This window comes from Solenopsis invicta, chromosome 7 (assembly GCF_016802725.1).
Source record: "Solenopsis invicta isolate M01_SB chromosome 7, UNIL_Sinv_3.0, whole genome shotgun sequence".
In the NCBI taxonomy this organism is placed as follows: Eukaryota; Metazoa; Arthropoda; class Insecta; order Hymenoptera; family Formicidae; genus Solenopsis; species Solenopsis invicta.
The window spans coordinates 13,792,715-13,818,447 of record NC_052670.1 but is presented as its reverse complement, the minus strand read 5'-3'; the positions used below and the strand labels follow the sequence as shown (position 1 = coordinate 13,818,447).

Below are 25,733 nucleotides of genomic sequence, written 5' to 3'. Positions count from 1 at the left end.
TCGTTACAAATATAAATGCTTTATTAAGAATTAGTATAAGATTACACGCGCACTAGCGGAGCGCTCCGTCGTCCGAAAAAACGTACGGCTACTACTCGCGGGTTCCGGTCTCGCCGAAATCACCAAAGAACTCAGAGTATATAAAGTCAAGAAAGGAGCCCTTATAGAGTCCTTGAGACATAAATTAAAAGACGCATGCGCATGAACGCGATATGATAAGCGAGACACTATGGATACAGACGCAACATACCGCCCACCAAGATTAATCATAATCTTCCTCCTTATCTTTGATAGGCAATTTACATAGTTTATTAATTGCACGCTTGGTTAAACCGCTCGCAGTTCGAATAGTCACGACACGGACACAATTATCTTGACCGCGATGCAATTCGGTAACTCTACCTAATTTCCATTGGTAAGAAGGAGTATGGTCTTCTCTTATAATAACTAAGTCGCCGATTTGAAGATCTTGTTGCGTTTTTTGCCATTTGAAACGGCCTTGTAAAGAACTAACGTATTCTGCCGCCCACCGTTTCCAAAAATCTTGACAAGATCTTTGTACTAACTGCCATCGATTAAGACGATGGATATTTATATCCTGAAGGTTAATTTCGGGCAAAGAAGTAAGTGGACCTCCTACGAGGAAATGCCCTGGAGTAAGGGGTTCTAGATCAGACGGATCGTTAGATAAAGCGTATAAAGGACGTGAGTTTAAACAGCTCTCCACCTGTATGAGGGCAGTGCACAACTCTTCAAAGGTGAAATTAGAATTTCCCAATACAGTTCTTAGAAGATTTTTGCAGGACTTCACACCTGCTTCCCAAAGTCCGCCCCAATGAGGAGAATACGGCGGAATAAAGATCCATTGGAGACCTTCTTCGAGTAGCTTCTTATGTAATGATCCCTTTACTTGCTGCTGAAGAAACGTGTACATTTCACTGATTTCACGCTGTGCACCTTTAAAATTAGTAGCGTTGTCGCTATATATTTTCTGCGGACAACCTCGACGTCCTATGAAGCGTTTTAACGTAGCTAAGAAGGCTTCTGTGCTTAGATCACTGACGGCTTCCAGATGAATAGCCTTTGTAGCGAAACATACGAATAGAGCGAGGTAGCTTTTCGTAGTTTTTCGACCTCGTCCCTTGCTTAATAGAGTGATAAAGGGACCTGCAAAATCCACACCGCAATTATAAAATGGTCTGCTAGGTGTAACACGGTCAGCTGGCAAGTTACCCATCAGTTGTGAAGAGGCGTGAGGTTGGCGACGTGAACACCAGACACACGAATGATAAACCTTACGAACAATATCTCTTCCACGTAGGGGCCAATATTTTCGTCGAATAGCAGCCAATAAAGCTTGAGGACCAGCATGTAGAAGTCGCTTGTGTTCGCGCTCAATGACAATTCTGGTTAATTTGTGATTAGCGGGCAATAAAATAGGATGCTTTTGCGAAAAAGACAAGGGTGCGTTTCGTAAACGACCCCCCACTCTAAGTAATCCTTGATCATCCAGGAAAGGATGTAACGATAGTAATTTACTGGAGTGCTTTATTTGTTTTGCTTGTCGAAGAACTAATATTTCCTCTTGAAAACCTTCTGCTTGCGCGTTCTTGACGAGGTGAGATCTAGCTGTCTCAATTTCCGCTATAGTCAATTGTTCGCTTGATTCCTTGGAACCTGCCTTGCAACGTGAAATAAATCGCAGGCAATATGCTAGAACTCGTTCCAATTTATTTAGATCTGAAATGCGCGAATATAAATGTTGAAAAATAGCGTCTTGCATCCTGGTATGATGACTAACTACTTTAGATCGTCTCTCTTCGGACTTGATTTCCTCCGTTTCGACAGCCTGTGCTTCAGACGTATATCCTTGAGACTGAAAATCGTCTGAATTACTCGATATCCAGGGAGGACCTTCCCACCATAGATTACAGGTTTGAAGTATTGTAGGATATGCTCCTCTAGATAACACATCCGCAGGGTTATCTTCACTTCGCACGTGAGCCCATATTTCTACTGGTAATAGATCTGTTAGCTCAGAGATCCTATTTGCAACAAATGGCTTCCATCGTGACAAGTCGCCTCGTATCCAATATAATGTAACTAACGAATCCGTGAAAGCGAATACTCTTGAAAACTCAAACTTGCAAGCTTGCTTGATTTGATCGATCAGACGTGCCAGTAGCAATGCGCTGCATAACTCCAAACGTGGAATTGATATAGTTTTAAGTGGAGCAACACGCGACTTTGAGCACAATAACTGGGCTACATGTTCATCCTTGCCGCAATTTTTAACGTAAACGCATGCCCCATACGCGTCCTGAGAGGCATCGCAAAATCCGTATAAAATCAAATTTTGTGATACATGCTGGCTAGAAATCCTGCGTGGAATCCGAAGAATAGGTGAATTTGATAATTCGCTTTGAAGCTTCTCCCATTTGCTAAGTGTGCTAGCTGGTAGCTCGGAGTCCCAATTGATTTCTATCTTCCAGGTCTCTTGCATTAATAACTTCGCTAGAGTTATAACGGGACCTAACAATCCTAGTGGATCAAATAATTTACTGATCTCAGAAAGTAATTCTCTTTTAGAGCGAACTTGTTTGTTAAACCTGATTGTAAATAAGAAAACATCAGTACTTGGTTCCCAAACCAAACCTAGAGTCCTGACGACGTCGTTGAGTTTCAAATCTACCGTTGCTTGATTCTCGTTCTTGCTTAGATTGTGCACTGCTCCCGTAACATTGGAGTGCCACTTGTGGACCTTGAAACAGCCCTTACTCATTAACTCGATTAATTGCCTTTGCAATTCCTTGGCTTCGTCTATAGTTTGAGCTCCGCCGATAATATCGTCAACATACATGTCATTTAACACGCATTTAGCAGCTAAAGGAAAAGAGCCTTCATATTCCTCAGCTAATTGGCGCACGCTTCTGATAGCCAAATATGAGGCGCTAGCCTGACCATAGGTAACAGTATTTAGTCTGTACTCCTTGATTGGCTCGTCCATGGAAAAACGCCACAAGATCCTCTGATAATCTCTATCACAATCTCGCACTGAGACTTGCCTGTACATTTTTTCCAAATCTCCTGTAACAGCTATATTATAAAACCTAAAACGTAATAATATCGGTATTAAATTATCTTGCAAAATCGGACCAGTCATTAAGATATCGTTAAGCGAACGACCAGTGCTACCTTTACTGGAAGCATCAAATACTACACGCAATTTTGTTGTAGAACTCGTTTCCTTCACCACGCCATGGTGAGGCAAATAAACAACACGCTTGTTGTCATTGACGTTGAAAGATTCGACTAGAGACATATGCTGTAACTCGTAATATTCACGCATAAATTGTAAATATCGCTTGTAATATAATTTATCGTTTTTGAACCGTCGCTCGATCTGATTTAAACGTTTGAGTGCTGTATTTCTAGTTTCTCCAATTGTTGTATCCTCGGATTTAAATGGTAAGCTTACCACGAACCGACCGTGATCATCTCGCGTGGTAGTGTCCTTATATATTTGCTCGCATCTCGCTTCTTCGTTAGACCATTTAGATTTAGTACAGTTAGCATAGTTTTCTATTTCCCAAAACTGTTTAATAGTTTTATCTAAGTTCTCATCTTCGGCTAAGGAACAATGAAAAATATTTATCATTTGCACGTTATTAGTATCCTTGCGCTCGTTACTGGGCATGGAACCTGCTATCACCCAACCTAGCTTTGTATTTTGTAAGAAAAGCTTGCTTTGGCATAACTCGATTTTCCCGTTTTCTAGTAAGTCAAAGAAAAATTCTGCTCCAATGAGCAAATCTATGGAATGACGCTTACTGAATTCTGAATCAGCCAATCTTAAATTACACGGAATATTCAATGCGTTTTTGTCTATTTCCTTAGAAGGTAAAGCGCTAGATATTTTTGGAACAATAAAACATTGCGCGTTGACTTGAAAATTGGAATGTTTCGATTTTATAGTAACATTAGTGACTTGACGTACTTGACATGTAGCATCATTTATACCCGACACGATTTCTGACGTTGCGTTTCGTTTTAAATTTAATCGATTACATATATTGTGCGTTATGAAATTCGCTTCGCTACCACTGTCCAATAACACGCGAACCGGTATACGATACCCTTCCGAATTTGATGCGTCGACTATTGCTGTAGCCATGAATACGTTTTTTCTCGTTGCGCCCATAGAGTGACAAGCTATCTTAGCGCTGTTGTCAGCATTGGAAGTATCAGCCGTCTCAATAGTATTCTGCTGCTTTGCTGTCGTAGATCTATGTAACAGGGTATTATGCCTGCCCGAACACTCTCGACAAGATCCGTGCTTGCAGCTTCTTGTAAAGTGATCGTTTCTCAGGCAATTGATGCATAACCTGAGACGTCGAGCTTCTCGTTCACGTTCCTCCGGAGTCATGGTGAGAAACTTGTCGCAATTGTACAATAGATGTGCCTCTTGACATAGAAAACATGCCCCTGCTGTTATCGAACTAGCCAGCGATGTAACCTTGTCTGTCACGTTGCTCTTAGGTTGATAACTCTTCGCAGGGCCCTTGAATTGCGCTTGTTTCTTGAAATTTCCCTTGTCACTGCTGGAGATCTCCTTAACCTTGCTGCTCTCGATGCGCTCTAATGCATGACATCGTTGAATAAGAAAGTCTATTAACGCATTGAAATTGGATTCACCGTTGACGACCTCGTCATCGTGTGACGTGACGTTGTGAATACTAGCCCTTTCTTCCCATGCTCGTAGAGTTACTCGATCTAACTTGCTTTCGACCATGTGCAATAGTAGATCGCCCCATGAATCGGTCGGCGCACCTAACCTCTTTAGAACTCTTGTGTGTTTGTTAACGTGGTCCACTAAATGCATAATGGCACTGGCTGACTCTTTCTCGACTAGCGGCATTTCGAACAAACATTGAACATGCCTTCGTTTAATAACGCCTGAATCCTCGAATCGCTTCTTTAGTTGTTCCCAGGCCACCGTATAATTGTCATCGGACAGCTCGATATCTTTGATTGCCCTTGCGGCCGCACCTGAGACGCACGATCGCAAATAGATGAATTTCTGAATGTTAGGCAATATTTGGTTGCTATGTATTGTCTTTATGAACGCGTCATAGAATTTTGTCCATTCTTCGATCTTTCCATCGAACGTAGTTTGATCGTTGGTAACTTGACTCGACTGCCTCTGACAACGCCATCTGTCACGCCATCTGAGAGACGCTGTAGTATCTCGGTTTGCGCTCGTAGCAAATTCCCTAGATGACCGTCGTCTTCCGACCCTTGTGTCGTTGGTGATCGTGAAGCGCCATCTGTCTCGTATCTCTCCATCATCGTCATCTGCCGTTGTAATAATTGCGTGAGCACGGTGTCGTGTTCCGTTGTACTTGCGTTTGCATTCCTAGCGCCATTGATAATGCGTCGTAATGTTGCTTGTACGGCTAGGCTTCTTTCCTCGAATTCCGCCTCTGCCTCGACGTCCGCTTGTGTTGGCTCGCCGATTTCCTCGATGATCTGCCGTTGAACCTCTTGAAACTCGTTAATCACTTGATCGAGTCGCTCTAGTCGAACCTCTGCGTCCTCCTTGTCGAGCGTAGCCGCTTGGTTCTGCACTTGTGCTAGAGCGTTTTCTAGTCTCGTTAGCTTGCCCTTGACATAGCCCCTTTGCTTCCTCAATTTGTCGAGATCGGCCATGTTGTCCTCGTGCGTTGCACACGAACCTCGTTTTCCGTTGATTCTTGTTTCGATATGTCTAATTCATTCACAGATGTGCTCTGTGAATCCGGCTCGAAGGACCAATTTGTTTGTGAATGGATACTTGAACTCGTTACAAATATAAATGCTTTATTAAGAATTAGTATAAGATTACACGCGCACTAGCGGAGCGCTCCGTCGTCCGAAAAAACGTACGGCTACTACTCGCGGGTTCCGGTCTCGCCGAAATCACCAAAGAACTCAGAGTATATAAAGTCAAGAAAGGAGCCCTTATAGAGTCCTTGAGACATAAATTAAAAGACGCATGCGCATGAACGCGATATGATAAGCGAGACACTATGGATACAGACGCAACAGTAGTTTTTAACTCATGGTGGAACAAACAAAAAAAAGTGATACAATTGGGTACACACCAAGTTGAATTGAATGCTTTTTGAAAATATTTTTTTTCTTGAAGTCAAGTGGCACGTTCACATAGGTTATTTCATGATATATGTACTTCAGATTCTGCTAAGAAACCCCCTTTTCCACAAAACTATACAGTATTGTAACTTTAGTTCGTCTCGTCCTTTGGATATCGGATCGTTCTTGGTCCAATCCCGAATTAAAGGGATTAGATTTTTTGACACAAGTTAGAACCGACGATTGCACAAGTCCTCAAAATACTATAGGTGTTGAAGCGTCTCATAACACGTTGACCTATATTCCAGAGTCACAAAAACGTTCGACTTGTAACGCACGTTTCTCTGGTGTGGCCACGAGAAAAGTTTTTGTTGTACCTTCCCTGCCTTATCCAAATCCCAACAGTCCTTTGAAGCTATTATTTTTTCCAAGGCTGAACGTAACAATACTCTTCCCGATTATAATAGGTCATTGTCCATTGTTATAAATTCTTTAAGAATATACCAGAAACTTTCAATACAATAAAAAAATCTTTTTATAAAAGATGTTGGTTTATTTCAGCTATTTGATAAATTACGTGAAACGCGACCTTCGAGTTTTGAGAAAATAATTCCGATTTCTGGCAGTACTACCGAGAAGGTATTAGGTTTGTCGGCTGCGGATAAGCAAATGCTAATTGAACGAGTGACTATAATAATCCATGTAGCGGCGAGTGTGAAATTTAATGACAGTTTAAAATATGCCATATTTACCAATACTAGAGCAACAAGAGACATCTGTATCTTAGCTCAAAGCATGAAGAATATAAAAGTAAGTAAAACGTAGTCCGTTTAACATACTTTATCTCAGGAATGTCCAATAGATGTCACAGCAATAACTATAAAACTAAATGCATAATGAAAAAAAGCACAGGCAGTAGGAACAGGGAATAACAACAGGCAATAGATTTTAACCAATCAGAATCCGCGAGAAATATTTGCGAATCAATCAGAAGTTGCTAAATCTATTGCTTGTTGTTATTCTCTGTTCCTATTGCTTGTGCTTTTCATTGTGCATTCAGCTTAAGATATCCTAGAATGGTCTTAGTTGTTCAATAGATATCCTGGGAATGTAAAAATGTTTAAATGTGTGAGATTCTAATGATGTCATGGTCGACGTTCAGAGGAGGTCCATGGAACTTCTTGAAATATCACAAACATATCATTATAAAGCCTTTAATATTGTACATACATATGATGAGAGAATTCCATTTATCTACACACTGAGAGAAATCGTTTGCTGAGATAGTTATAATTACCATCTCACAAAACGATTTCTACTATAATTTTTACTATACAATCTATACTATAAATATATGTATAGCTGTTTTGATCAAAAATTTTGTAGTCGTAATAAAACAATTCTTTTTATACTACTAATTACAAAAAGTTTCGTTAAATGTAACTGTTTTTGGTATCAGTAAATACAAAATACATTTGATCACTATTTATAACTAAACTTTGGTTGATTCCATACAGCACAGAAGGCTGCAGAAATATTGTTGCAACATTGCTGCAACGTTGTAACATTGCTGCAACGTTGCAACAATATTGTTGCAAGCTTTGTCCTGTATGGGATTTTACCATTTCTCTCACAAGTGGAACCCACAATCTGCGGATTACAGATTTTAATAAAATTTTATGGGTATGTAGTTTCACACCTTTACTATAGTAAAGCCGTAAGTTGTAATCTTAAGCAATCTTGGATATTCTCGAGAAAATGACGATTAAATACTTCCAGCACCTATAGTATTGTTACAGAAGAACGTTTGTCAAATGAGCGGTGTAGTGTGAGGCGCACGTTGATTGCTGTACACTCGGAATCCCAGATTTGATCCTCGCAGATGAGACTTTTTTAATTTAATCTCATATTTTTAAATTTTTATACACAGTGTTACTTAAAAGCGCCCATTAATTAATGTAATGTTATTCCTTACTAAAAATTAAATTGAAAAGTCTTGAACCATTTTTTTTCTATAATGCTTAATAAAGCAGTAATTATTGAGTAAAACTTATCCAAACAACGCCGTTTATTAAATTAGTACAAAATTACTTTATCAAAGAAAAAGAAAAAAAGGCGTCAAGTGTGTATATATACCCCTTAAATCTTCATTTCTTTTTCACAAAATTCAAATGGTACTATCTTTGTATCTTCATTAGAAAATTTTCTTATTCTAACCCATGTGGTACTCTCTTTAATTTCTATACAAAACTTAAGTACTATCTCTATATTATCATTGAAAAATCTTCCTATTTCAACCTAAGTTGTACTTACTTAGAAAGATATAATTTAAATTTAATCCAATATAAATACATTTTTCAAAAAAATGTATGAAATCTTTAAATTACAAAGAGAATATATTGAAGTAAGACGTAAAAAGTAAGACGTTTAAAAATGTTTTTTTCAAGAATTCTTATCCCGTTTAAACTCATGATTTTGATGCAACCTATGATCAATGATGATATATTGACGGTGTTCTGAGAGTCTCGTGTTTAATTGTCTCCCCGTCTGACCAACATAAGAAGCATCGCAATCATTACTCGAAATTTTATAAACAACGTTCTTTTTAGAAGTAGCTTAGAGAAGAACTTAATAGACTTTAATTAAAATTCCGAGTTTATTGAAACTACAAAATGCCAATCTAGAGTCAGTGTTATTTGCAATGCCCCTGAATTTATTAGACACTGATTGTCAATAAAGTGGGTCGTAAACCAATTTTTAATACGTTCAGATTTAAAAGTATTGCTGGAATATTTTTATTTATCATTACGGTTATAAACTAAACTTTTCAATCTTATGTTAATAGTTTTAAGATTATTAAATTAATTGTTCTTATTCCTTGTAGGTCCTACTGTATGTTAGTACAGCATATACAAATATACAGGAACCGTCCATAGAAGAAAAAGTATATCCACCAAGATTTGATTGGAAAAAAATGATCAAAGTAGCTGAGTTATTAGATGATGAACATGTTTTAAATGTGTTTACTGCTAAGTAAGTCACAAAAAAAATTAATCTTATAAATTTTCTACAACTAGTTGTATTAAAATAGCATTTTTCATTTAAAACTATTTTTTATTTAAACTTAAAATCTTTAATAACACTGTTCGACAAGGTTAGATTATGATGTAAACCGGATAATCCTTTTATTATTTAGAATAATTTTTTATGACAATGGTTTTCTTTTTTGTGTTAAAAGAAGAAAAAGTCACATGTTTTGCCCCCACATTTTAAGGGTAATTTGGCTATACAATATGAGCTGAAAATTATCGAAATTAGAAAATTGAAAATTTCCCTTGGTTTATTTTTTTTTTACGACCGACTGCTGCCAACCTTTGGTCGGTAAAAAAACAGAGGGGGTATGCGTTTCACCGAAAACGAATCTTTGTTACCTTAGTTTTCAGTAACTACAACGTGATATGATATCAATTTGCGCACATGAACTTCTTATTAACCAAAATTGGTTTAAAGCGTATAATTATCATTAATTGTTCTGTAAAAAAAGATGGATAAATGATATGGTTTATCTACATGTCCTCTCATTGGTTATCAAATAAAATTTAGGTAGCAAATTGATTAGTCAATAATGTGTGTTGTAAGGCCTACGCACAATAGAGAAATATAGGATATTACAAATAAGAATTAAAATTTTAGTATCAGTTTTCTCAATAAATATTAACTGTAACGCACAATGGATACAAATAAAACGTAAGATATATATGTACCATACAACGTAATTTATTATTTATCTATAATATTCATTAAGAAAACTGATTCTAAAATTTTAAATCCTATTTCTTATATTTAATATTTGTCTGTTTTGCACAAGCCTTAAGAGTCGAATTTTATAACGTTTTCGAGTGCAGTAGGTTTTAACCCAAGTTTGACGCCGTTTGCCGGAATTGTCCAATTAGAACGTTCAATCGTCCGTTCTAATTAGACGATTGCGGCAAATGGCATCGAACCTGGGTTAAAACCCACTGCACTCAAAAACGCTATTAATGATTTACAGTTATAAGACATCTCGAAATCACAAACAGTAGACCGATTTTGACGAAATTAGGCTCATTCGATGCACTTTTGCACAAAATAAATGAATCTGGAAGAAGAATGTGTCTGACTGTCCAGTGAACCGAGATATCAATCGTAATATGTAATTGAAAAATTATTATATATTGCCGTAGTTTCAAATAAATAACTTTTAAATAAGTAAGTGGATTTAAATCAATTTTGGCACCAATATTTATTAGAGTTTTAATAATAGGAAAGGATGAAGTAACACAAGGGTAGATTAAGGTTTAATGAATAGAAACTCGATTTTACATGAGATTTTCCTGATTTGCATTATGGTCTTTAAAAAAAATTTAAATTGTCGAACAATGTAATAAGAAACTTTTTAACTTTGCGTGTATTTAAAATTATGTACAGGTTTTTGGACTCTGCTGTCAATACATATATTTTCTCGAAAAACCTAGCAGAGAGTATAATACAAGAATATTCTTCCTCCTTGCCTTGTGCAATTGTAAGACCTTCTTCAGGTACGAAGATTTTCATGTAATTGTTAGAATTAAATTTTAATTTTAATATATTACTGCCAAGTATACTCTTGTAATATTATATCAGAAAGGGGAAAAAAAGACAAACCCAATTAATGTCCATGAAAAGTGTGTTTTAGCTTTAAAATCTAAAGCTATAAGATAAAATGTAAAACAAGTAAAATGTGCACAAAACTCCCCAGGTTGTTTTGTGCAACATAGTAAATCTTGCAATTCTTCATCGTAATGCATTCTCATGTGTCTTGATTGTGTGTTTATATGATATTACACTTATATTCCCATGTTTCAGACAAAATGTCATGTACATATACTTACAGAAGCCATCGAAACATTTAAAATTATTGAAAATAATAAATTACTTTATTTTTATAACACAAAATAAATAAATTGTATCCTTGAATCTTCAAATTGGCTTATTTTTGTTAATTTTTTCAAATTTGTAATAGGGATACCCTATCATCCATGAAAAATTAAAAAAGAGTAAAATCTTTGCTTCTAAAAACGGTCTCATTATCGATACTAAAAATGCCTTTGAAGGTGTCCCATACTTCCAGTTTGTGATGTCAACGTCTGCGCACTGTTCGCTATGCATCAGACATCATGAGACACCATTTACAGTATTTTGATAGATGTTTAGTATCCTAATTAGTTGTAATGGTGAAATGTATTTGTACAATTTTCCACTATCAAAACGGGCAGAAACGCTCAAGAAAAACAAATAAAGAGCTGAGTGCAATGAATAAAAGTCGCGTTAACCGAATGTTTGGGATAACGCTTATGACTATCAGTGTCCTCTGTCGGTAGAAAGAAATGGGACCATTTTTAAGGTGATCGCTCTGTGAAGATTTTACTCCTTAATATTCCTTGACCCTACCACTACATAATGCTTCTTTATATTGCACAATACAATCCCAATTTCCATCTGTCATAAATCGCGCTCTGTAGCAAAAACACTACATATTTTATTGCAAAGAACGATATTCTTTGATAACACACATCCCAATGACTACAACGCACAATGTACAGGTTACAACAAAAATGAGAGACACTTAATAAAAATAACGATATGTTTTGCAGAAGAATGAATTTAATTGTAGTGCTACAAAACACACTTCTGTCTATAAAGTACGCGAAAAACATCTGATCGATTTGAGACTTTGTATATAGCCTAATGCGTATTCGAATGATAAATAACGTACTAGAACGGCAGATTTCTATCTACTACATTTGTCTAAAAAAAACGAGAATTGCACGAAACACTCACTGCACAATTAAAATACCCCATTTTATCCTATATAATTCGGTTGAACGTAAAAATATGTTGTTATATGTCCTTAATGTTTACGTAACTTAGAAGATAGTAACTATAATTTATTCGTTAATTGTATTTTCTTTTGTTTATATTTTGCGTTGCAAAGAAACGAGCGTTCACAGAATTATTTTAATGTAATTTTAATTATAATATAACAAACACATTGTGTTATAGTATATCCAACGTTGAAAGAACCAATGCCGGGATGGTTAGATAACATTTATGGTTCAATCGGTCTTTCTATTGCTTCAGCAAAAGGAATACAACAAGTATTTTACGCTAATAAACATGTTTATGAAAGATTTATACCAGTAGACATTGTCATTAAAGCTATACTAGTCGTATGTTGGAAGATTGGATTAACCACGTATGATCCTCAATATATTGTTTATTTGCTTAGATTTTGAAATACAGTACCGTTTTCCATATCCAAAGTTCCATTATTCGAATACTTAATATCTGAAAGTTCTACTATTTGAATGTTATAACATATTGTGAAATTAATGTTGTTTTCTTATGTAAAAAAATTTAAAGTAGAGAGATATTCGATCGACAATATAACAACACAAATTACACGAATACCTTCTCCGGTCGTAGCTAGATCTTAGTGCTTTTATTAGTGCTTTTATTATGTTTGTGTGATTTGTTATACTTCCCTCAAATTCAATAGGCTGCGCGCTAAATTGTTTTTACAGTCATAACACAGCTCTCAATTAAACAAGTGTTAGTAATGTAAAGAATTTAAATTTATTTGAACATATGAAGTACTTTTTGTTAAAAATTTAAGTTTTTGTTTGAATAGATAAAATTTAATGTACAAGTGTAGGTATTTATTCTTTTATTCAGAAATTTTCTTAACCGAACAATTTTGTCTCCCTATTATTTCGGATGTGGAAGGCTTTACTGTATTAAAAAATATTAAATTGCATTATCCCAGATAGCACAGGACATTCGATGGACATTCAATTCAGATTCATTTTACTACTGCACGACTATAAATATGAAATGTACGTCCATCGTATGTTCGATTTTGAACGTCCATTGATGGCCAATTTTCAGACGTCCATAGGATACCAATCAGAAAACGCGCTATTAGCGCGCAGACGTTATGCTTCATACGTTTTTAAAATATTTATTTAATATTTATTTAATACTTATTTGACATTTAAACTATTGTATGTTTCAATTATCATTTATTATAAATTTTATTTAAAAGAGAAGTTTTATTCAGATTTATTTAAAAAAACATTTAAATTTTAATTTATTTGACATAATTATTTAAAATAACGATTTAAAATTAAACGATGAGAGTTTCTTATTTTTTTCCTATTTAATTTAATTATCGTACGATATTGATTTTTTTCTAGTAGTATATTTGTTTAAACAAATAACAGAAGAGTTATTTCCGATGTTATTTATTTGTGAAAATCAATAAAATACTATAATTTTGTATATGTTTATACAAATAATATACTTTAATATAACATACATATATTTATCTGATCTATAAAGATATTCAAGTGTTAACACAAAGTATTCCCAGTTTACCATTAGGAATCAGTTCGCAGTAGCCGCAGATATAAAATATCGCTTAGTGCGGTTACAGCTTGGATTTGTGATTGCTTGGGATCGCGATTCCAAAGAAAATTCTTGAAAAAAAATATCAGTAAAGTTAATACCTCTACAATTAAAAAAATTAAGAATATAATATAAGAGTAAGAATATTCTAACTTACTGCCTAGTTTCACATAGAAAAAATTATTCTTTGATTTAAAAAATATTTTTATTTTACTTAACGTTAAAAAAACGTTTTTCACAATATTAATAAATATTTTTTTTAATGAAAGAAGTGATTTATCTATATTTTTAACGTTTTTAAAAACGTTTCTAAAATAATTTTAATAACATTTTTTAAATACTTTTTTCTGCTTGGAACAAGTTAATTTTGTATTTCAGACTTAGTACTACTTATAAACATTTTTTTTATAAATATTCGTATATTTCAATATTTATTTTAACAATAATTAGTAGTAAGAGAGTACTTATAATCATATCCATTTTACGTCCTTTTTGGATGTTCAATGGACATCCAAAGTTGTAAAAAACGAAAGTCCATAAGACTTCCAATGAGCTCCTGTCAGATTTTATTGGTTTAGCCTATAGACATCCGAAATCAATCATCCATTGGACGTTTTATGACCGTCTATATGCTATCTGAGTTATAGAAAAAGACAAAAGTAAAAAAAGTAAGCAAAAAATTATTGATTTTTTATTTATCTTTATCTTTAATATTCTGTATATCACGTTAAATAATCAATATTTTAAATAGTATTATTTATTTGCAATTCAAAACTTGTCGAATACTTATATTATTTTGTAAATAAAGTATTTTTATTTATTTTTTTTTATTAACGTAAATGTTATAAAACTTTGTTTAAATATTGAATGTGTTATTTATAATATTTATTCATCAATGTATAATTATTATTAGGTTTACTGCTGAATCTACTTTATTTGTTTTAAATTGTGTGCATCAAAAATTTCTTACTTTTGGTAATGAAGTGAGCATGTGTAAGGATATTACAAAAAATGAAGTGCCTTTCGAAGGAAAAATTTGGAAATTTAATGGATGGTTCTTTGATAATTGTATCTTGTTCTATATATTATCGATGTTATTACATATTTTTCCAGCGGTGCTAATAGATTTGGCTTTAAAATGTTTTGGACGTCAACCTATGTAAGACATAAATTAAATATTTTACTAGTTTGTACAAATTAAAAATCAATCTATCATGTATAAAATTAATTGGTAGATTTAGTTTATTCAAATGTGATTAAAATACTCGTATAAATATGCAACAAATTAAAAAAAAGTAGTATATTTCCTTTGAAAGTAAAAAAGTCTCTTAATATAGATTAATTTGTAATATCATTTTGTGTATATTCTTAATTCTTACCCGTACAGCACAGAAACTTGCAACGATATTGCTGTAATATTACAATGTTGCAATATTGTAGAAACATTGCAAAGATTTCTTTTTTCAATATTATTTTAGCAATTTTACATTATTATTTAGAAAACATTAAAAAAATTATAATGACCTATGCCATTGTAATAATAATGTATGATCATTGTAACAATTACTGCTATAATTTTTTATTTGCACTTATAAAATTTAAAACGTATTACTAATACAATTATTAAAGTAACTGTGTCTCTCCATGAAAGCGAGTAGCAAGCATGAGTAGCGCTAATCACACATGCACAGAAAGATCTTTTTTTTTCGCAAGTATTCCTCCATTGCTGTATTTTTGTAGTGTTTTATTACAATTTTGTTGTAAGTACTTCTCCATTGTGCACAGAGCACAATATTTCATAAACGTGATATTGCAATGTAGTTGCAACATTATGTATAACAATATTTCTAAAGCGGACATTTTAACGTTGCTGCAATGTTGCTGAAACATTACAGTAATATTTCTTCAATATTACAATTTTGCGATATAATATTTTTGTAATGTTGCTGCAATATTTTTGTGCTTTACAGATGTCTACATATTAAATTCTTTTTACATTTAGCTTCTAATTTAGCTTCTTATCGGCTTCTCTTTATATTTGGAGGAAATATTTGTATACTATAACTTTTGCATTATAATAATATACGAAAAATATAAGTCCTTTGAAATATATATTTTATCACATTTTATAAAATTTGAACTTACAGCTTCATTAATATAATTCAATCTGTGTCATTATAACTAACTGTTTCGTGTTAATAAGATATAAATGTAAATCAGGTTAGTACAACTTCAAAGAAAACTATATGTGGCCGCCAATGCGGTGTTCTACTTTTCCTCTAATGAGTGGAAATTTGGCAATACAAATAAGTCACTTTTGATATCCATAATCCCACCTGAAGACCAGGATACGTTTTCTTTTGATTATTCCAATTGTGACATTAGAGAGTATTACAAGTAAGCGTATTATATCTTTCTCTTTTAATAAGGTAATTTAAAAATAACAAATATTTATAAATACGTTAATAAATGTTTCATTAAAGGAATGCTATAATTGGATCCAAAAAATATCATTTTCACGAGAAAATGGACATAAGTCGATTACATGCACTCATAATACGTAATAAAAGGTACAAGTATTAAAAGAGTAGGTGACACTTCTAAGTATAATTACTCATAACATCTCGTTTATTAGATGACAAATTCTAACAACTACCCAGCAAATACTAAACTACAGTTATATAAATGTTGCTTATAATTTTTTACTCAATAATCCCAATAAACACTCATGGGTATAAATCTGATATAATATACGTATCAATGGTATATAAATGGTATAGGTGTAAATAATAAATGTTTCTTATACCATATAATAATATACGTTAAAAAATGATAATAGATATACAATTTTTAAACGTTTTTAATTGGTATAAATATAATAAAAAACGAATTTTATATCGTATAATATTATACGTTTAAAAGTTGTAATAAATGTACATTTTTTTATCTGTTTTTAATTGATATAGGTATAAGTAATAAGCAGTTCTTATACCATATAATATTATATGTTTAAAAATTGTAATAAATTTACGTTGTTTTAACGTTTCCTGCTGGTATAAGTATAATAATAAACGAATCTTATAACGTGTATCAATACACGTTTAAAAATTGTAATAAATTTACGTTGTTTGAACGTTTTTTGTTGGTATGAGTATAATAATAAATGAATCTTATAACGTATATTAGTATACGTTTAAAAATTATAATCAGTTTACGTTGTTTTAACGTTTCCTGTTAGTATAAGTATAATCTCTTACAAAAATAATTTTGCAACTAATATTGTTTATAACAACTATAACAATTAAGAAAGCATCATATATGTTTCTTTAGTATTTTTTTCAGTTGAATCGATTAGCGCAGTTTTTCATTACAATCAATTTTTAATAATTTGTCTATAACAATTAATTTGTAAAATTGACTTTTTGCAACGTGTTCTTTACATTAATAATGTTTTTTCATACTCAGGTCCTATATCTGATTGTTTTTTGGCTACTTTTGTTAGTCTGGCCATAAGCAGGAACGGTTTTAATTATTTATATAGTTTATTTTTTTGCATAAAATATGAATGGTTTAAGAAAGAGTCATATATATTTCTTTACTAATTTTTCCCGTAGAATCGATTGGCGCAATTAGTTTTCCTCTACAAAATAAATTTTTAATAATTTATTTATAACAATTAGTTGCAAAATTGATTTCTGTAACGTGTTTTTTATGTCAATAATTCTTTAATTCTTTAATTAACGTCAAATCTGCTCCAGTACTACTTCTAATTCTTATTTTTTTTTTACTATCTTTACTGGTTTGATTATGGACAGAAACAGTTTTAATTATTTACAAAGTTTATTATAAAAATATCTAAATTTAAATAATCAAAAGCCTAGTGAGTGTTCGTGCGGTACTCAACACGCAAGTTTCTTCCTGTTCAAATCTTTACTTCAAATATAACTTTTTATTAACGATATTTCAAGTGTACAATTAGCTCAGTGTTAGGGTATTAAGTTACCGTTCCGAGATCTTAGGTTCGAATCCCGCCAATGCGTTTTCAAAGTTTTAAAATAATGCGTAATAGTATTGAGTGATTAAAAAATCTTATATGCAAAACAGTGACTATAGATTAAGGCTCCTGACTCCTCAGCCGAGAACTCCGCGTTGACGGTAGCGACATTTCGTCGCGGACAAAATTAGAACTAATACACGTGAAACGTGATTGACGATGAAATGTTATCGTGCATGTCATTTTGTTATTATGTGTTTCATTGTAAAAACATGACTTTTCTCGTATTTACCAAATTCGTAAAAATGGACCGCGAGTAAAGTTTCTTTGAATTTTATACATAAAAGTACATTTTTCACTCCTTTTAATAGCTATCCGTGTGTTTTCCTGTCTGAATAGACGTCACTTTACGTGCTTTTTACGACTATTTACTGACTGCTAGGCGAAAAAAGGATAGTCGTGACCGATATTTAGAAGTGTTTTAAAGCCATCTGATTAGTCTGTTTTATCCAAATTGGCATTATTTAGAAATGGCACGTCGGACAAAATTATGTGCCCATGTGTTTTCCTGTTTCAATTGCTTCACTTTACATGCTTTTTACAACTATTTACTGATTGTTAGGCGGAAAAAGGATAGTCGTGACCGATATTTAGAAGTGTTTTAAAGTCATCTGCTTAGTTTGTTTTATCCAAATTGGCTTTATTTACAAATGCCATGTCGGACAAAATTACGTGTCATTTCACGCAATTTCTCGCTTCTGACGTCACGACTTCAATATGGCCGCGGTGAGTACTCAGGAGCCTTAAGCTATAAGAATAATAAGATCTGTTAAAAAACTAAAAAAGAAAAAAAATATATTTTTTTTAAATTAAAAGATAAGTGTATTATTATACGTGTATTATAAGTGTATTATACATTTATCTCATACGTTTCTTATACCGTATAATACGTATAGTTATAATGATTATTATATGTATATACATTATATATTATAAACGTATTTATAAATATGTTTATAATACATTTACATATATACATTTTTTTACGTATATATAAATACGTTAAAAAAAATGGGATGCGGACATGTCCACGGATTATATAGGTTTATCTCATACGTTTTTATACCGTAAAATACGTATGGTTATAATGGTTATTATACGTATCTTATATTGATCTGTGTTTATTGGGATGTAATTATTATATAATAATGTTACATGACAGTTACATTGTTAAAAGTAAATAAAAACTAACACTTATGTACCTGTAACTTGGTGTTTGGATACTTATATTATCATTGGCTTACTGGTGGGCAAGAAATAAAAATCAATTCCTACATTATTTAACAAAGTTTCCGACACTTTACCTTTTTGCTCCCAGGAGAAGTATTTACTCAGAGCGTCTTTCCTCAGAAACAGTTAATGTGTATGAGAAGAAAATAATTAGACTACTTTTCTCCAATGCAGAGTAACTCGTTTTTTGCATCATAATTTGTATCCTCTTAATTTTAATTGCAATGATTAATTTTAAAATCAAAAAATAGAAATTAATAAATATTTAGTTTGAATAAATTTAAATTTCTGTTTAAAAAATTATTCTTAAGCATTTACATTATTTTAAAAAAAAGTTGAACTTTGCAAATGATAAAATAACTGTATTTAATAAATACATTGTATAACAAATTGTATTTTATATAATACAATTTTATAGGCTATAAATAAATAAAATATTTATTCAAGCATAAAATGCATCTGTGGCTGAAATGACACAGTCTACATTTCTAAATTTTTGTTTACTTTTTACTTTAGAATTATTCGGTGTACGACGAAATAATGGCTTTAATATTCGGTATTCGGTAGTCAAATAGTAAAAACATCGCCGTATAAGCAGAATAATTTGTAACTAAATATTTGTTGCAACTTTAATAGAAATTAATTATCTGATTATTTATTGGAAAGTAACAAAGTAATATAATTCTAAAAACATGTATATCATTAATTAGTCTTAACAATTACCCTTCAGATAATTATGGTAAAAACTTCCAAATTTTTATGATATGTTTGATAACTCAACAAATATCGAATATAACGTAAATGTAATGTTATATAACAAGTTTATGTGTTATATCTATATTATGTAGCATTTTATCTATTTAATACTAGTTATTTACTGAGTACAGGGAGTGAACAAAGTAACGCAAAATTTTAAAACACTACTTTTTTAGTAAAAAAAAATTAATCCATCATTTGTCATTAATACAGATTTTATTCTTATTCTAAAATAACATCGTATTTTATGAATCCGTCTTCTTGAAACAAAACACAGCGAGGGCCTTTTCTATGGAAGAATTTTTCACATCAATAACATATTTATCAACTTTATAGCTCTCTGCTAAAACATTTTTTAAAAATACATCTTAAAATTTATTTAAAAGTTTATTAAAAACTTCTTTTTCAAATTCATTAAGATTTTTGGAATTTTCTTCACAAAGTGCAACAAGACTCCAAAGAAGTCTATTAAAAGAATTCAACACACAAGAATATTTAACATTTTCTTTTACTTCAGAAACTTGACTAAAGAAAATAGAATAAATAATTTTATCAAATTGAGTTTTTTCAAAAAGTCAATTCCTAAAATGCACCCATCATTTATACCACTAACCAACGTCCAATTTGCACAAAGTTATTTCCAAGTTGAATTTTCATAAATGTTTTATACTTAATCCAAATTTTTTCTTCCGTAGAAAATCTTAAATAACAATTATTAATATCAATTCTGTGTTTGTTCAACTTGTCAACAAAAGCACTATTTATCGACGTATTATTCTTAAAATCGCATTATTTTTTAACTATTTTACCAGTTAAATCATCCTGTCAACATTTATTTTTGTTAAACTTGTAACAATAATTAAGTTTATTTTTAACATTTTTTGGATCCTCAAACCCGCCTCGTCAAGCACAACTATTCTTTACTTTCTGTTTTAACTCTAGTTTCCCCTACATGGAAGGAATCCTATACAAGTACTCATTCTTTGCCATATTGTGAAACACAATATTTTTTTAAATTGTAATTACTTGGAATTAAAACTTTCTTCGATTTGGATATCGTTTATTGTCTTTATCAGACTTTCAGGTATCGATTTTGTATACTATAAGTTTGAAAATATTCTTTCTGCTCAGAGATGTAACACGTAAAGTTACAGAGTCCCAAATACCATTAGGTGGGTGAGAAAGGTAACCAAAAATATGTATCAAAAGCTAGAGTTAAAAGGGAAAGTAAGAAATAGTAGAAACACTAAAAACGTTTCACTTTTCCGCAATGCCAACATTTGTTATTTTCAACGTTCCTGTTACTCCTGGCTTTATTTTTCTTTAATCTTCAAATTTATCTTTGTGATTTACATTTCGTCCCTTTGTCTTTTCTGTTTACATTACAAAAACTACTTTTCTTCTTTTTGAAATCGCAATAATTCTGCTTTTTATTAAAAAGATAGAAACAATTATTTTTTCTTTTCCCGTTCTATATAAATCTACTGAATTAATTTTAGATTTTTTGCTCTCTCAATCGCGACTCTCAAGGATGTTACTTCCTCCTTCTGGAGAGATCTTTTAAGACAACAATCCGACAATGCAAAAACAAACTGCACTCAAGCGATTTTGTCTCGAACAGAATGCGAGTATTTGAGATAAGCTAACTGAGATAATCTTTTCACATCTGCACCAAAAGAAGCTAAGCTTCCTTTAAAATTTCTATTCGTAATTTTGTAAAAATTAAATCTTGCCAAAGCGTAATACTAACTACGATTTTAATGTTGTAAATTCTAAATTCTCTAAATTTTGCACGTTTTTGAGCACTGCGCGAGCTTTCCTCCTCAAACACAAAACCGAAACGACTGTTTTTGTTTCCGATTTTCCCAACAATTCGAGCAATCAAATTAAATTGCGATAAGAATTTACGTAAAGGCGTTCCACGTTATACGTTGTATCAAATTTCAATTTGAAGTTCGTTACTTTGGCACGAAACAAATTAACGCAATTGCATAATAATTTAATGCACATTTGCGGCAATTTTGCTTATTATCAAAGGATTTAGCTGAATAGTTTCTGTTTCGTGAAGCTTTTCCCGGAGCTGTTAAACTCCTTATCCCACTATTGGAGACACTCTCATAGAACTTATACTACTGGAAAGGGAATAGCCCATTTAACGCATAAAAAAAATCTAGGGGAGCTGAGCGAGAGAGAAAGACATATATATGTGTGCGAAAGAGGAAGGTATTTTCATCCTTTTAATCGCAATGCGCATGTCAAAACGCTATGTAAAGCAAAACTTCTTTTACTAAACTTCTTTTTGACGGCAACTACCGCATAAAATGCAAAAATTAATTATTTTTTAAAAACTCAATAAATATTTAATTATAAATGACTAACGTGAATATTTTGTCTTTGATTGATCATTCATACACTTTGTTTATTTTTGAAAGTTGAGTTGCATGCGCAGAAAACAGCAAAAGAAAGAAAAAGGAGAACACTATATCTTCCGTTTCTCTGTTACACTGCCAAATTTTAGGCTGTATTTTCCCTCCAATAGTACAGTCGTGAGCTAAAAGGTTACAACACATTTTTTTTTATGGTTAGATGGTTCGATGCTTAATTAGTTGGATCCACAGGTAAGAACCAATGACATTCGCCGTTCGAGCAAGTCTACATTTCAAAAACAACAGTAGAAAATATGTTGCAACCTTTTAGCTCACAACTGTATAGTCGTGAGCTAAAAGATTGCAACACATTTTTTTTTATGGTAGATGGTTCGATGCTTAATTGGTTGGATCCACAGGTAAGAACCAATGACGTTCGCCGTTTGATGAGCAAGTCTACATTTCAAAAACAATCGAAGGAAATGTGTTGCAACCTTTTAGCTCACGACTATACAAGTAATACAAGTTCTATGCTCTGCATGTTCAGCATGTCGGTGTTGCTGCTCCTCTCGGAGACTGCCCAGCAAACACAGAAAATAATAGTTATATAACTTGTGTGTGTCACGTTATATAGCGAATTTTTACATTCTAGCAATATTGTAGTTATGTAAAATTAAATTGTTGATGTTACAACACAGTAACTTATAACAGTCATATAACTGCCGTTTATTAGGTTTATATAACAAACATTTTATTTTAATAATATAACTGTTATAAAACTGAATTGTTAATACGACCCCCCCCCGTGCCGAAAATGTGCGATTAAAACGGAATTCTTTTTAATTGATTTTAATCTGTTTTAATCGATTCTATCCACGAGCGGATTAAAAAGTAATCGGTTTTAATTATATACGAATCGTAATTGAATTTAATATCGCTTTCGTGAATTATTTAAGTGTAATGCATAATATAAAAATTTTTTAAAAATTTAATTTATTTGCATTAAGACTCCTAAATATTCTCAGCGACTACGTTTCAAAATCCTGACATTAGTAGCGAGAAATGATATGCTGAAACGCTGAAAATTCTTGCGTGCTATTTTTTAAATAAAAAACTATTTTGATAAAATAACATTGTACATCATTTTTACTAATTTGTAAAATTGTTTGGAAACTATTTTTTTCTTGACGGTTGTCAAGAATTATTAATTGCCAAAAAAAAAAACATAGCTTTCGGACAATTTTACAAATTTGTTAACGTGATTTATAGTGTTGTCATCAAAATATCTATTTAAAAATGGTACATAAGAATTGTTAGCGTGTCACATCGCATTAAAATTTGATTTAATTATAATTTATGAAATTCTGTAATTTCGAATTGAAATGGATTTAACAAGTGAGTTCGCCACCACTAGGTGGCCACGCCGTGGGAGATTTTCTCGTGAGTCGAGTGCGGCCATATGCGTTATATCTAGGCGCCACGGCGGCCGACTCCCCAGCTCATACTTCAGTGAGACTTTTAGGACCTGCTTATTATAACCTCGAGAAGAATACTCGCTCTCACTTTTTTCAAATGCGTGTGTGTGGAAGGCTGTTCCACATAAAATTTTATATTTTTATGTGTAAATAACAATTTGTATTGTTATTTAATTTTATACATAAATGAAATGTTTAATTCAAATTTAATCTTTTTTTAATCTTTTTTAACGAAAAGGATACAAGAAATATTTTTTGTAAATTAAACATTTATTACATTTACATTAATGTATTCTGTTTTAATCTATCTGGGTTTCGATTGGGTTCTTATTTTCAATTGGTTTTAATATTATATTTTCGGTGCAGAAATCCCGATCGACTCGGATTACTTTTTTTTTATCTGTTTTAATCATTTTCGGTTTAATACATTTTCGGCAGGGCTGTATAACAAATATATGATACAACTGTTATGTAACTGTTATTTTTCTTATGAGTGAGAAATTACAACTAACATGGACATTACATGTAACGCGCATGTTATATTGCGTGTTACTTTCGATTTTATTTTATTAACATTGCCGTTATGTAACTGTGTTTGCTGGGTCTGTAGCTTCTTTCTCGTTGCACGAAAAAAAAAATCAAAATTTGTAACTTCTTCCGACGAGCACTTGACTCTTTTAATGAGGGTCTCGCAACAACCGCAAGTGTACATATTCTTCATTTGGGAGCATTCAAAGGGCCATGTCTCGCTCTCCGTTTTATTTTAGAAGAAATTCCAAATATTGCACTCTTATAACCGTCTCCAATGCTTCCGCAAAATTACTCTTGTTTCCTCATTTGTACACTTCCGCACGGAAATAAAAGAGAACTTTTTAAAGAAAAACACTTGTATTTTAGTTGCACAAGAGAATATAAGGAAAGAGCAAAACCGATTATGAGGGACAGCACGTCTGTCCGCTCCGGCAGTTCTTCTCCAATCTCCATGGCATCCGTTATAAACAGCCGAACCACAAATTTGTGAGGAAAGAAGTCTCGCATTAACTTTATTCTTGAAATCCTTGTTCCAATATAATGTCGCATGAAGATAACAATACAATCCTTGAATAGCCAGCAATGGAATGTTATTCTGTTCTTTTGAAGAACAGAGAACAATTTTGGAAAATAGTGTGAAAAGCAAATTTATTTCTCCATCACTTGTATAATTAACTAATCAATGTTCTTTTAACAGAACATTTTTTCATTCGGTACCATGTACGACCATAATGGTCCTATATAGTACAGTAATGATTCCATATAGGACCGTAATAATCCCATGTATAAGACGGGTATGGGACGATATTTTTACACAATTGTAGTTACTTAATAATTTGTCTCCGTTTCCGCAAATATATTATGTATATCATACATACTATGAACAAATAACTTCTTATAATTTTGTTGATAATTTATGAAGGTCTCATAAAAATCTTATGAAAGTCCCATTATGTAGGTCCATGTAATTCGCATGTAGGTCCTATAAAACATCTGAGTTTTTCCATGGAATAAAATCCCGACAGGTCACATATAAGAATAATCTTAGAATTAACGGCAGGAATCTCTTAAGCATTTTCCAATAGCTTTTGAAAGGTATTCCATTAGTTGTATGTCTTTATTCTAAACAAGAATAACATTTGTGTTAAAGACAAATGATGGAATAACCTCTTATTAATATATTAAAATAGCAACATATATTTTAATATATTAATATCTTAACCATTTAAAACAAAATAAATAACATATTTCTAAAGGACGGAGAGTTTTACATTTTTCCGATGTGCAGTTTCTCATCCAAAAAGGGTTGGGATGGTGGTTCTAATAAGACATATTTTATCTCGTTTGTCGTTTGTGTTGTAGCGTGTAACAATAATACCTATACCAAATACTATTTGTTTGACAAATATTATAATTTAAACTTTCTTAAAAATTGCTTAAATAATAAAATATTTTTTTACAAACTCAAAATTCTTGATGGATTTCTATACTCATGGAAGTTCTGAGTGTGAAAAGTTTCATATTCTCTATTAGGAGGTTTCCGTAGTATTTTTTAAGTATTCACAATTATTGACTATCCTCTGTATTTGTTATATCATTGACAAACAAAATATTATTAATAATCACTTATAACAATTAACAGTTAACTATAAAATTAATAATAAATTACGTAAGCTGTTTACATAAATAAAAATAAATATAAGT

The 25,733-nt window shown here is 32.1% G+C and overlaps 1 protein-coding gene across 1 annotated transcript; it reads right to left on the bottom strand.

The window, feature by feature from the left end:
• Window positions 1–262: 262 nt before the first annotated feature.
• On the bottom strand, window positions 263–5,709 carry LOC120358275. The gene is made up of 2 exons (XM_039451995.1): window positions 5,169–5,709; window positions 263–5,049 (listed from the first exon to the last, which is right to left on the bottom strand). The coding sequence occupies exons 1-2, from the start codon at window positions 5,707–5,709 to the stop codon at window positions 263–265; spliced, it is 5,328 nt and encodes a 1,775-aa protein (XP_039307929.1).
• Window positions 5,710–25,733: the final 20,024 nt, after the last annotated feature.

Excerpts from the sequence above, each read along its gene's own strand:
- LOC120358275 (XM_039451995.1), bottom strand. The coding sequence starts at position 5,709 with ATGGCCGATCTCGACAAATTGAGGAAGCAAAGGGGCTATGTCAAGGGC. Across the intron at positions 5,050-5,168 it reads GTTACCAACGATCAAACTAC|GTGCGGCCGCAAGGGCAATC; the intron begins GTTCGATGGAAA and ends CGTGCGTCTCAG.